General features: G+C 34.8%; 1 protein-coding gene across 1 annotated transcript in view; it reads right to left on the bottom strand.

The window, feature by feature from the left end:
• CSMD1 (CUB and Sushi multiple domains 1) overlaps nt 1–14735 on the bottom strand; it is a 1378384-nt gene that overhangs the window by 397290 nt on the left and 966359 nt on the right. The window contains exons 26-28 of the mRNA XM_078149151.1: nt 12077–12215; nt 8602–8789; nt 3662–3856 (exon numbers count right to left, since the gene is read on the bottom strand). Coding sequence (XP_078005277.1) covers nt 3662–3856; nt 8602–8789; nt 12077–12215 — 522 coding nt within the window. The remainder of the gene's footprint in view (nt 1–3661; nt 3857–8601; nt 8790–12076; nt 12216–14735) is intronic.

Genomic DNA, 14735 nt, shown 5'->3' with positions numbered 1-14735 from the left:
TAAAACAACTTATATATTAGGCTACATAATTATGATCAAATATATGGCAGGCCCACCATTTTCATTCATTCTTCTGCAAGCTGCTGGACTCTGTAGACTTTCTCTACCATGCCAAACAAACCTCTTCACCTAGGAAATTTATTCTATCTGTGGACTTCTCAAACTGGAAATATCCTTGCCCCATGACTTCTCAGTACCTTCATTTAAGGAGGACATAAGCTTTTCAGGCCAAAGTCAGGACTGTCCAACTCTCTCCCCTTTTAACTTTCTTTTGTGTATTGTCTCCTCCCATTAGAATATAAGTTCCTTTAGGGAAATGACTGTCTTTCCTTCTGCTTATATTTGTAGATCACTAGCCCCCCTGGGATCCAGTCCAGCTCTGTCACTAATATGCTCTTATGACTCTGGTAAAAACACTCTATTGGTCAGAAACTAGATGGCCACTACCTAAGGACTTTATAGAAGAGGTTCCTGTTTAAGTATGAGTTAAATTAGGATCAGGGATTGTTAACCTTTTTGTGTGTCATGGCAGTCTGGCAAAACCTATGGAATCATTCATAGAATCATGTTTTGAAAATTAATAAAATAAAATACTCAGGGTACCAAAGCAAATCAATAACATTGATACAAAGGTAAATATTCTTTTTCTTTCACATAGTGTCACAGAACCCTTGAAATCTATTGACCCTTGTGGACCCCCCATTAAAAACCCTTAGACTAGATGCTCTTTGAGATTCCTTCAGCTTTTAAATTCCTTAATGATCCTCTGACTCTCTCTTGCCTTAGTTTTTTCATCTTTAAAATGTGGGAGTTTTCAAAGCAATGCCACGTAATGGAAAAATCACTGAATTTGGAGACAAAAGACCTGGGTTGTAATCCCAGCTCCAGTACTTATAACCTGTATGACCCTGGGCTAATTATCTCCTTTCCCTAACCCTCAGTTGCTTCATCTCTGAAGTGAAAGGTTTGGATCAATTGATCTCTAAGGTTTCTTTCATTTCTAACATGATGTGATTCTGGGCAAGGCAATAATAATAAAAAACACTGAAACCAAGTTTATGAATCTCTTCTCCACTGCTTTGCCTGTGAGGCTCAACCCATATAGCCAGAGTCAGATCATCCCCTCTAGGTACCATCTTGAGGGCCAGCAATTCCCTTAAAATTCTCATCCACAGCTTAGTCTTGTCAGAATTCAAAGAAGGCTTATTTTTGCAGACGTTGGCTGTACACAAAAATAGTCATGGAATTTTGGCCTAATCATTGGACCAAAAATAGAGAAATCATGTAGCTGGACTAATCTTAGGGCCCACACAATTGGATGTGTTTAGGATTTACAGCAGCTGCTGAGAAAGCTCAGCACAACACTGAGGCTGCCTCTAACTGCTGGTGCTAAAGCATGTCACGCTGCAGCTTGGTGACTCTCGTTGGTATGCCAGTCATGCTACTAAGGACATGTTCCATGTATTTTCACCATTGTCACGGAACACTGATTGCAAAGCATTCCCTTTCATAGTTGTTTTGGCTTGCATTGCCTGTTAACTGAAGTTACTCCCTTTAATTTTTTGGGGGGAGTGGTGGTGGTGTTGAAAGCTCATAATTGCAAAAAAATCATTTGATTTGCTTTTATTATCTTTATATGTTCCAATTAATCCCTTCCCTCACATAATTATAATGAAATATTTGGCATACAGTTAAGAAAGAAATGGAATGAAAATAGGAAAAAGCAAAGAAGAAAAAGTGGGTAGGGAACAGAGGTGAGGAAGAATAATAGGGAAGAGGAGTAGAAGAGAAGAAAAAAGTGTAACTTGTTTACAAGTTGATTCATTTTGAACACTATAATTTCCTTAATTCAGTATTTTTTTTATTAACTCTAGAAAACTCTTCATCCTAGAAGATCATTTCATCCCTATAATTCATACTATGGAAATACCCTGAGCCCCTGTAGCCCTTCCCTCTAATTGGATGGCTACTTTCAGAACCTCTATTTAAGGAGGACCCTTAGGGCAGCCTCTATTTCTCATCAAGCTGGAATCAGTCTATGTTCCCCCATCATGCCCCTAGACCAGATACCTTTCCTCCACCTCCCTCCATTTTTGTCACCCTTGTATATGTTGTCTTCCCTCTTATAGAATGTACGGTTCTCAAGGGCAAGAACTATCTTTCATTTTACTTGTATTTGTATTGCCAAGGCATAGAATAGTACCTGGCACATAGTAAGTGCTTAATAAATGATTGTTGACTGACTGAACAGTATCACACTAGATCCCAGGAAAAGAATTTGGCATCTAGCTTACGGGCCAAGACAAACAAAAACAACTAGAGAATGCAGTTGATTTTTTCTTCAATCAATCAATCAGGATTAGTTTACATTATTTAAAAGACCTTCCTACAAAGATCTTGGAATACAGAAATGCAAACATATAAAACAGATAAATTAGTAGGTGATTCATTCAATCAACATTAAAGTCATTCATTTTCCACATTTTTTCAGTGTCTCACACATACAATCACAGTCAAATTTCATCATGTAATCAAGATCTGGATGTAAGAACTACAATACGGGTCCTTTAAATTCCATAATTGCTACATTAGTTCTCAAATTCTGTAGATTAAGGCTCCAATGTCACTGCCATTCAGCAGCTAAAAACAGACACCTTTACTGATTTTTTACACATATATATGTGTACATATGTGTATGTATATATATATATATATATACCACAAATTCTTATGTTTACATATACACACATATATGTTTGTGTGTATATGTGCATGCATGTATATATATACACATACATATACGTATATACATATGTATATATATACATATAATTTTTGAAGCAAATAAACTGTAATGATGAAGTCAAAGGAGGCACAATTCCAGCCCAAGTGTTTCCGCTGAAATTAGCTCACTTATCAGGAAGAAGTTAAATTTCTATATAAGCTTAGGTATATTTATAAGACCTTCACACAACATTCATGTTTACATGATGCGTGCTTATGCTGTCCATATACGTATATGACAGGTTACCATATCTGTGAAAATTCTATCTCACTTCTATCTCCTTCAATATCTTAATTCCTTCAGAGCTCAGTTCAGGTGCTGCCTCCTGCACAAAGCCTTTCCAAACACTTCCTTCCCCCCACCTCTTGACCAGAAACTGATCTTGTTCCTGAAATTAGTTTTCATTTACTTTGCCTATATTCTGTGTAGTTGTTGTTCATCCTGTGTTTTCAGAGAGGACCAATGACATCACAAAGTAATGTATTGACTATGCATGAATTGGATTTAAGTGAGGCAGACAGAGCTGTATATTTGCTGACTCTTTTTTTCAGTTGTGTCCAACTCTTCATGACCCCATTTGGGGTTTTCTTACTGTCTCCTTAAATAAGAAAGTAAATTGCTTAATGGCAGGGTCTATTTCATTTGTGTCTTTGTATTCCCAGAGTCTACCCTGGTGTCTGACATATAGAAGGTGTAGGAACAAATTCTTGCTCATTCATTAGTGTAAAAATGAACATATATGTATATATATATACACACACACACATACGTATATATACATATGTTTTAACTTATTAATCTGAAAATTTTGTTCCCTAATTATTTCCAAATGCATTACTGAAGATATTTCTAAGGAAATATGTGATAAACACATACCATTGCAAGATGGCAAGACTCTATTCCAGGCAGGTTTTCCATCTATGCCAATCACACAAGTTATGGATGAAGGATCAACAATCTTATAACCAGAATCACATTGATAAGTCACAGTTGAACCGAGTTTAAAGTCTGTTCCAATTCTTGTCCCGTTCATTATATTTCCAGGGTCAAAACAGGCTTCCCGGGGCTTTTCTATAAAAGAAAGGAATATAACATATCACTTCCACAAAACATGGGGGAGTGGAAAATTTTTGTTTCTTTTAAATTGTTCTGTTTTCATCTTTACATCAGAAGGTAATTGACAATTAGATGACCTGATAAATTATTAGAACATTATTAAAAATCTATTATCCAATTTTATATATGTCATTTCTTTGGAAATGGATTTTTAAGATTCTTTATTAATTTTTTTTCATTGACATCATTACCCAATATCACCTCCTGCCACCAGAATCCTGCCTTGTAACAAATATATACAGTTAAACAAAACGGCTACATTGATCTTCTCATAAAATAGTGATTTCATTCTTAATCCATTGTTCACCATTTCTCTACCAAAAAAGGAGATATACTTATCTATGGACTTAAATTATACTAGAAGAACATATCTAGGATCACATCAGTGTTTCCATTTCGAAAGTACTCGGCTCTATTTTTTCAGCTTGCTCAACTGAAGCTAGAGTAAAAGGTATAAACGTACAAAAAGAATTCTGCAGTACGCTAAAGTAAGGAATTGGAAGAATTATATTCCTTTTCCTCCAAGAAGAGAGAACTGAACATGTTGTGACTTCTATAATTCTAGGGCACACTTAATAATGCCCTAAACAGCTAGAATGGGAAATTTGGGATGATATTAATTATTTCTTCTATGATTCCAATGTGTACCTACAAAGCACACTCAATGGCCACCTAATGATTAACTCTTTTTGTAGTCACATTAGATTTTCATCAAGTTTCCTGACAATTTTAATTTATCGTGGTAAACTTTGATTAGGGTCAACCAGCTTCTGCTCTCAGACTCTGCGGCCTTCTCACCGTGGAATGTGCTTCCGCCACGCTGGCCCCCTTCTCTCTTTGGTGAGTTACTTCTGGGATTGGGATTGGGGTGGAGTGGAGAGGGGTCTTTCCATTTTGAGACTGGGCCCAGTCTGGCCTTGCTTCATTTCCCTCATGGCTGTGTGCTTAACTCTTCAGGCTTCATACCTATGGTACTTTGTGGGAACCTTCTAACCACACTTCCTGATTTTCAGCTCCCTTTTATTTATTGTCTTCCCATTAGAATGTAAGCTCTTTGAGGGACTGTCTTTTTGCCTGTATTTTTATCCCCCAAATATAAGCATAGTATCTGACAAACAGTAAATATTCAGTAAATGCTTGTTGCCTGCTTACCTACCTGCCTGCTGACTCTAGCTTCCCAGACAGACTGGGCAAACAAAACTTAACTTTCACTCTCATTTGAACTGGAAAGATCATTCCCTCATTCTCTTGTTTCAGACCGCTGACTTCATCCATCACCCACTGCTGCTTCTTAGACTCTTCTATCAGATATCAACCCATTTAAAACCTGGAGAGTATCTAAAGAAGGACAACTAATATAATGAAAGGATTTGAGTAAATGCCTTACAACAATGGGTTGAAGACACTGAGAAGGTTCACAGAAGCCTCAGGGATTGTGTGCAGTGGAAGGAACATGGTAGTTCTCTTCAGGTGTTTGAAGGGATAGCATGTGAAAAAGATACAGGTTTGTTCTGTTTGGATCCAGATGGCAGAACAAGGGAGATGATAAGGTAGACCTTATAAGTTGCAGAAACAGATTGAAGCTTGATCTTAGGGAGAAATTATTAATATTTAGAACTTTTCAAAATAGATATTACTGCCTTCCATCAGAGTGCGGTGGGATGAAGAGGGGTCTTCAAAGTTTGGATGAGCACCTGTGAAGTATGCTGTAAAGGGCATTCTTGTTCAGATATGGATTAGACTGCATAACTGCTGAGAATTCATGATTTTGTAAACCCCATTCACTCTACTATTTTCCTTCTACCCCTGTCTAGCCCTGTGCAATATACAACTTTACTCTTTATCTTATGCTTCAGTTAAAACTTTCGTCAGACTGATTTCGATTGATTGTACATCCATTCCCTTTTCATGATGCTGCCCATAATAGATCACTGCTAACAGTCTTTTGGGATGTGCTTTCAGATTTATACTAACTAAATTTTGAAAGGACAAGAAAATATATTGAATATTCCAGGGCAAAATAATGATCTTATGTGATAGTGCCCTTGGTGACTTAATTTCTGATTTTTTGTTTCCCCCATGAAATAAATGTTTTCTCAATCTTTGGAATGATTCATGAATTACTCTAAACACCAAATTTCTCCTTGTACTAGATTTTCCAAAATATGTCCTTTATAGGGAAGGAACCCATCAGTAACTTAGCATTTCATCATTTTTATGTAGATGCTCATCCATGTAAACTCAATTTACATTACAACCTTAAAATGCCTGGTAATTACCAGGCAATACCAACAGCAGGTGAAACTATGTTTTAAAATTGGCATACGACTTCAAACTACCTACATAAAATACATAGCTGGTCATGTTCAACCTCTTATTTAGCCTAAAATCATAATAGTGCTTGTTCACTGAAACTCATGATTGTGCTTTTAAATTTTTTGTCTAACTGATATAATTACAATAATAATCAGAGAAAACATCACCCAAAGTGTTCCTGGTATGAGCCTTGCATGCTTAAGGTAGTTCCACATTAGGTAAGATCAATTTCTCTAGATACAGTCATACAAATATTTTTTTAAAATATTTTCTTTCTATTTTTTTTAAAGTAAATACTTATGGTTTTCACCACAGTCAGCCTTATTTTTTCCAGCCTAGATCACTGTCTAATACATTTACAACTTCTAATTCAAGAATAAATTTCTTCACTTGTTGTTTGGCTAAAATCCCATTTTTATCTTTAGTATTTCATTTAGTAACATTTAGTTCAGCTAGCAGGCTTCTTTATACAATGGTGCTCTATCTTTCATATTTTGCTTCTTATATATAGCTGTCAATTCCATATATGTAGTGATAAATCACTGGTACACTTTTTGGATAGACACTGTCATTTTTTTTTCTTTCTAGGTTGGTGACATCCTAACATTGTGGTTTATCCTCTGGCTCAAATCTGCTACATTTAGAATAATTTGTGAGTTATGCTGCTCTGGTATCTGACAGGTTTGTATTTGTCAAGATATGTTTAGTTGCACATTATGATTATTTTTGTTTTGTTTTGTTTTTCCTTTAATTTTCTTTTGTTGCCTGAGGAAAGGTAGTATCAATTGTTTCACTGATTACATCATAAACCTGACCTTTGGTGGAGGGAACCAAAATTTCTAGGCCCACATTTTTCATAGTTTTATGTTTTGTTTGTAGCAATAAAGAATTAGCTTTCAAAATATCATGATTAGAATGCCCTTTGGGGGCGTCTATGCTACTATCCCACCTGCAAATGTGTCACTTACCATAACAGAAAAACAGGATGCAGAGCTGAATTTTGAGATGGTTATTCCATAACTCCAGTAGATATGTGATCTTGATGATATAAGGATTCCCTCTAACTATGGAGATGATAATCTATCCATGACTGGTCATCCTTTGTGATTCTTGTTCACATCTTATACTACTATTACTAATGGGACTCATAAAATATTATCTTGACATTGTTAAGGACTTCAGTTGAGCTTGTAGGGTGTTCTTTAATTATCTCTCATTTGTCGGACTACACGATCTTTTTTGATCATATCTTACTTTGATGACAACATTTAGACTGCTCCTAAATAACTATTTGTTGAGGTTATTTTCTTATTATTACAAATAAATCTGTCGTTAATAAATGGCAAAAAGCATGAATCTTACTGGCTAAAAATATGACTGATTGGGAGGGAGTAAGAAATCTTCCAATTATATGGCATGACCCAAGAACTTCATTTCTAAGTTTATGTCAAAACATGGTAGATTCCCAGGGTTGTTAGATATCTCCAGAGTGTACATTAAAGAACTTTGGCTACTGAAATAACTTGCTTCATTTTTTCAATTCCTTAGTTTACACACTTAAATTATCTTCTCCACTAAAGAAATTACTTGTTAATTGTTTAATTCTTTGCTCTCAGGTGAAAGGAATTTCAAAGAATCACAAATTTCATAGTAGATTGAGTTCTTAGCATTCTATTTTTTCAATATTATTCAAATAGTTCCCTGAAAATAAGTTTGGCAATACATATTTGATTGTTTTAATGAGCCCATGCCAAAAAGTTCTTCTTGGTGTGCTCTAAGATTATGTAGGAATTCCACTCACACAAAGTGACAAAGGAAGAAAAGATTAAACATTTCATCCAGCACTTAGAATAACTTGTGTCTTATGCAACCACTGCATGATGTTGGTGATTTTTTTGCAGATGAAAAGGGCAGGAAAATTATTGAGGAGGGGTACAAAGGAATAGAGAAAGAAAGAAAATATAATTCCCATTTGTTTCATTCATTGGAAATGAAACTAATAGGAGTCAAAACTGACTTTTTTTATTTTCCAGATTAAAAATTCTAAAGACAACTTTAAAGTACTGAATAACTCTTCAAGGCTCTTATAATCAACTAAATATGTTTGTATTAAAACTATAAATTTAATTTTCTAGATAAGTAAAATATTTTGAAATAATTTTCATTACTCTCTCGTAGCTGTTTCAGAAGTTTATTTAGGAATATCCTATTCTTCTCAAGGGACAGCACTAATTTACACTAATATCCAACAAAGACATATATGACAGGGTTTTTTAAACTAAAGGTAAGACCACTTACAAAAAGGCTTTCAACTAAATTAATTCTATTCAGATTTCCTTCCACATTATGAATGAATAGATAAGAAGTTACAATGAATATAATACCTTTAAATTCAATGGCAAATCCAGATAGGCCAACTGAAGCATCACTTCGAAAAGCCAAAAAAAGACTGTTTCCACTGCTCTCTATTCTTTCTGGTGCCTGAGAACCTTGAAAACTCCCAATTAAAGGACTATTGGAATCTTCACCTTCATAGATATGAAGAAAATCATAACTTGGTTCCATGTTGAAACTAAAAAAAATGAAAATTTTGATCACTTTGTGTATTGATGACTCTTTTTCCTCTCTCTTTCTCTCTCTCTCTCTCTCTCTCTCTCTCTCTCTCTCTCTCTCTCTCTCTCTCTCTCTCTCTCTCCCCACATCTCTTTCAGGTGTGCATGCACAACACACACACAAACATATTTAAATTAACTCCCACATTTTAGATAGTCAACAAAGATTGATTAGCAATAATAATAAGCAATTTCATTGCCCCATAATTTGAATCTGAGGGAAGTTCAAGTAGCACTGTGCGGAAAAGGCATCATGAACTACAAGCTAATAAATGTGGCTCTCAGTCTTTTGACCTTTGGTAAGCTTATTTTAAGTGCTTTCCCTACATAGCGGAATTGAGCTCAATAATATGATTTCTACTTCATTCTTTGTCACTTAGGTTTCAGAACAATCCATCTTCTTTATGACTGTCCATAACAAATTTACTTTTCATTACATTTAGGAAAATACAGTATACATTTGAACTGACTGGGCAAATATTTTTGATAGTTGCTGAGATTTTTTTTTTCACCTCAGTAGAATATATTTCATGTTACTGAAGTGGATCACAGTGTTCTAAATGATTTGCCAAGACTTACGCGAAAGAAGGAGGGAGTGATTGCGAGAATACTGAATGTATGAGGCAGTTTGTTTAATTCTAGCTTAACAGTTAATATATTCTTTGCAATTATTCTTGACAACTGCACTCAAAAAGTGTTGCTCTGAAACAGCAATTACGGCATATTCGCTGTAAATGTTAACCAGTGGTGAAAATAATAGGGAATATAGTATAAAGGGCTCCAGAACTTCTTGATCCCACCAGTGAACAAATCAAATAACCACAGACGTGTGTTCTAATTGCTCAGGGTCCCCAGAGAAAATCATCAGCTTTTCTTCTCCTCTTTACTATTTGTTCAAAGTATGTCTGTTTAGCTAATCATTTTATATTATTTGGACAGGGTTTTTCAAAGGTAATTATGATCCATAGTCTTCATATAGACTAACCTTACAATGTAAGTAAAGCTTGGTGATGTGAATTACAAATTATAAAAATAACATCACATGGAATACAGGACTTAGGATATAGATAGATATAGATCTACAAATATAGATACCTATATATTTATAGGTATAAATATAGATCTACATAGATCTCTTTCCATATATGTGTGTGTGTGTGTGTATGTGCCTAATACTTTTTTGAAATTAACATTTCCTTCCAGCATTCAGAATTTGCTATTTCTTACTTGACTCACCCATTGCTCCTACATATTTACAGATTTAGCCAGAGCCATCTGTGACAATTCACCATGGCTTACACCTCATGCCATCAGGGATGTGACAAATTATGTTTGAATGTAGTTACAAAACAAAACAAAACTAACAAAAAAAACCCACCACTGACAGCTTTGGGTGGGGGGCATGACAATGTAGATCCTTTGCTATAGTGCTGAACCAAATCTATGCTATGCTGTGTGGTTACTGCAAAGCTTATATGTTTGGAGGGTTCATCAGATTTTATATTGGTGTAGGTGCTCTGAGTAAATTTATTACAGGTAATTCTTCAGTCTTTCTTGGTTAATTAATACAAAAGAGGCATTTGACCAATATAAATTGTTCTAAACAAAGATAATTTTTGTGGAATTGATGATTCTAAAAGCTATTATCAAGGCTCTGGTCATTTCTTGTACTTATGATACTGAAAGAAGTGTGGATATCACCTTATTACTACCAGTCATTTACTGGTCTTTAGATACATTTATGCCCTACATTCTATAGGAATCTAGAAAATCCACATGACACTTAAGGTCATGCCAACATATTTTGATGGCACCATATTTCTATATTAGAGGAGAATATAGAGAAAAGGTGAGGAACATGTGATCCACAGAGTGACATATGGAGTCGCTATATTCTGGGTTAAGAGAATATAAAATCAAATGAGAAGCTAATTTGTAGTAATGCAAATCCTGTATAACCTGAAAGAAGATTGGCTTTGGAAAACTTCATGAACTGACTCTTGAAACTGAAACTGATGGGAAACTAGATCTTTAGACATTTGTGCTGGTGAGGCCCAAAAGATATCCTTAAAATTTTGACTACCAGTATAAGGGTTAGCCAGTGGGACAGCTGAAAAGTAAGAACTGTCTTTGTGTAAGGGAATCACATGTAGTTCCACTGGCTTAGAATGTGCATTTACCTAGCATCCTTACAAATTGTCTGCTAGGATGTAATAGCACACAGTGTGTGATTTTGTCATCAGTAAACTCAAAGAATGCTAGGTTGTCATTAATACACAGAAAATCCAAAGGCATAAATATAAAAGCAATATTGATAAACTTCATTAAAATGGTATTTTGAGAGGAGGTGGCCACATATAAGCCTGATTTGTTTAATCACTAAACAAATACGTTGAAAGCAAATATATTCAATATGTTGGTAATTGAAATGTAGTTGGTTAACTTGGAAAAGGAAATATGTTGTGGGACTCTATTGGACTCAGTCTAGATAGAAGCATCATAGTCATTTAACTGCATAAAAATCAGAAAGCAAAATTTAAAGAGAGAAAAGAAATCCTTGATTTCTAAGAAGTAATTTTCAACAGGATACTATAAAAACAATTTTAGGAAAAAATATTAATGACTTTTGAACTTTTTTTCAAATAGATTAACAGAATCTATTTTTAAAAATTAAGACTTTTAATAATGTCTGACATTAATTAAGCCTTTAACAATAATCAAATTATTAGAAGGTTCTTTTCCCTATATTTCTAAAAAAAGTTATTGTTATCTTCATGATAATATCAATACTAACCTTGGGAATTTTAGACAAGTAATATTATAAAGATAAATTAGCTATCACCAAATCCAGATATTATATTAATGAGACAATGTACAAAAGGTCTCTAAATCACTTTTTTCAATTACTTTTCCTGAATTTTCCACGAAGCAAGTTTTCTCTGATGGAATCAGTTATGTCAGTTTCAGTGTTCCTAAGCTAGGCTTGATATGTCACACATGGTTTTTTTTCTGCTTCTGGTGCATATTTTGGCACTGAAAAGGGCTATAAAACAAAATTATCTGTTTTCCTTTCTGTCATTCTCTCTATCTATATCTATCTATCTATATGTATGTATGTATGTATATACTCTGGGGCTCAGCCATAAATGGAAGTAGGAACTTTATAAAGTCATAAATGGTACAATTTTGTTTTTTGGTGCGACATTTAAAACCCTGCTAAATAAAAGTGTTCCTCTAGAAATGGTACCTTTTGAAAATCAGGGCAATGACAAAGTCTGGGTTTACTTTTATTCTCCAATCACATTCTTTCCCAGGAGGATATGGTTGTGGGTAGTTAGGTGATAAAATGACACCTGCTGGACCTGTCAGATTTCCTCCACATGCAGCTGTCACAAGAGAGGAGAGGGATAGGAGGAGAAAAAGAAGCTGATCAATTATGTTAAACTATACATCATAAACCTGTTATAGGAAAGCACATATTCCCTAGGAATACTCTCACACCCACCCCCTCAGCCATTATTTAAGCCTTTGATATTCAAGAGGGCTACACAACATTTTTTTTAAATTTTCTGTTAATAAATTGTATGTGATGGCCCTGACTTAACCTCATTTTTTTCCCTTAGAATTTCATTTTCAGAACATTAAAAAACAAAACAAAACTACATAACCATAATTATGAATTGGATCCATACCAATACACAAACTAAAACTCTATCTCTTCTTCCATGAAGATTTCCATCTTGGCCATTTTGTCACAAAATTATAATCAAACATCTGATTCCCACACACATGTTTTACATGCCACATTCAAGTTAATACTTCATTTAGTTTACAGTATCAGAGAACAAGAGCTGGAAAGGGACCTCAGGAGCCATCTAGTTGAATCCCCTTATTATATAGATAAGGGAACTGAGACCTGTGGAGGTTAAGTTCCTATATGTTTTCCATCACATCTGCCTTGAATTTAACAATAAATTTTATAAATTGTCACTTAGGTGACATATATAGATATAGACATTTATCTGTATCTATATATGTATAACATAATAATATATAACAGTGTAATAAAATTATTATCACAATCATTTATAGATATAGGTATAGGAACTAGACTGATGATTTAACCAGTGAAGAGATTTCCTCTACCAATTTGGATTTGCATCTTCTCTGCAATTTATAGTGTGCCTAGAGCTTTGAGTCAGGGTCAGACAAACAGTATGATCAAAAACTGGGATGTGAATCCTCTTCTTCCTTTCACAGAAGCCAGACATCTATGCTACAAGGTCTTACACTTACATAACACTTTACATTTTAAGAAATTCTTTCTCATTTTAGAGAATAAGAAAGGTTATTTAAAAATCAATTATCCAAGAAGTTATTTTTCCAGTATATTATGAGAACAATTTACTTTTTCATTTAATATATCCTTATTGAGATCCTACTAAGTACAAGACAAGATAAATGATGAAATATTACCAAAACTCAAGACCATTCAATGTTAGCAAGGTCATGTTTGATACAGATGCTGGTAAAAAATCATGTGTGTTATTAAAGAATAGGAATTTCTGGACTCATTACTGAGAAGTCATATTTAGAATAGCATAACATCTTTAAATTATTATTTTTAAATAATATTAATCAGAAATTAGCAAATGTGGTTTCCTTGCTCTGCTTGGTTTGAACTTCATGGAACAAGATGTCCCTTCTAGGATAATCTGATCACTTGAAATCTCATCACCATGCTATTTAATTCAGCCTTATAGGCTCAAAATTTTCCTAATTCCCTCACTGCCCATTCCTTAAAGAAGAGAAAGGGAATAACCATTTATAAAACACCAACTATGTGCCAGGCTTGTGTGGTGCCCAGTTTTGGTTGAGTGGAGAAGAATGATCTTCTACCTGAACAGCTTTCACTGAACTAAAGGAACAGAAAAAACTGATGTTGATCATTTTTTAAAAGGTTGAGGGGGAAGAGAAAGGGAGGGAGACAAAACAGAGAGGACATGCTAACTTGTGAAAAGAAACTTTTTTGAAGATCTAAGAAGCAGATTTGACTCAATTCAGGTTTTCAGATATGGGAAATGACAGATTCAGGCCACTGGCCCCAGGGTGCTCTGAGGGGGAGAGTTCAGATATAACATTCAAATACTGACTGAAGAAAAACAAAGGGAAAATCATGCCTTTGTTCCCTGCAGGTCCCAAGAAAGGCTTTGGGTTGAGACTGTTTAAAATCTTTAAAGTGGAATTAAGTAGGCTCCCTTGTTTGTTTGTTCCCTCATCTATTCTTGATTTCCCATTTTAATCTCATTAAGTTTTAATTAGAGAACTTGTGCAATATTTTGAACACAGATTAGAGGTGAACATGTAATACAACTAGTGAATCTACCAACTTGAATAGACAGTGTTACAGAATTACAGTCCCAAAGAATTTGAATGTGGGGACCTCTGAGGGTTATAGGGACTATAACTAATTTACTCAGTAACCTGCACTTTCCTCTCTATTCCTCATGCTACCACTCTAGAATAGGCCTCATTAGCTCTGACTTGGGATGAGACTTGAGCTTCTTAAATAGTCAACCAGTCTTCATACTACAATCAAACAACATACATGCATTCCAAGTGCCAGGCACTGGGTCAGTTAGTTTCTATGGCTGCAAATTCAATACCTTCAAGGAGCTTACATTCTGCTGAAGAAATACAACACATTTAGTAGATAAGGAAATATAGTGATTTTGGAGGGATGGCACTTGCAACCGGGGTAATAAGGAAAGGCCTATTATTACTCTTAAACAGAGCTTAAAGGGAGTTAACATCCCCAAGAGGTTTAAGTCACTTGGGAGGATATTTCCATGAATAGGGGGAGGGTCAGGCAGCTTGTGCAAAAGGAGAGAAGGAAAGAAAGAAAG

This window comes from Phascolarctos cinereus, unplaced genomic scaffold (assembly GCF_003287225.1).
Source record: "Phascolarctos cinereus isolate Bilbo 61053 unplaced genomic scaffold, phaCin_HiC Scaffold_2;HRSCAF=192, whole genome shotgun sequence".
Classification (NCBI taxonomy): Eukaryota; Metazoa; Chordata; class Mammalia; order Diprotodontia; family Phascolarctidae; genus Phascolarctos; species Phascolarctos cinereus.
Note: the sequence above shows the minus strand (reverse complement) of the source record. Positions and strands in the feature narration are given on the sequence as shown.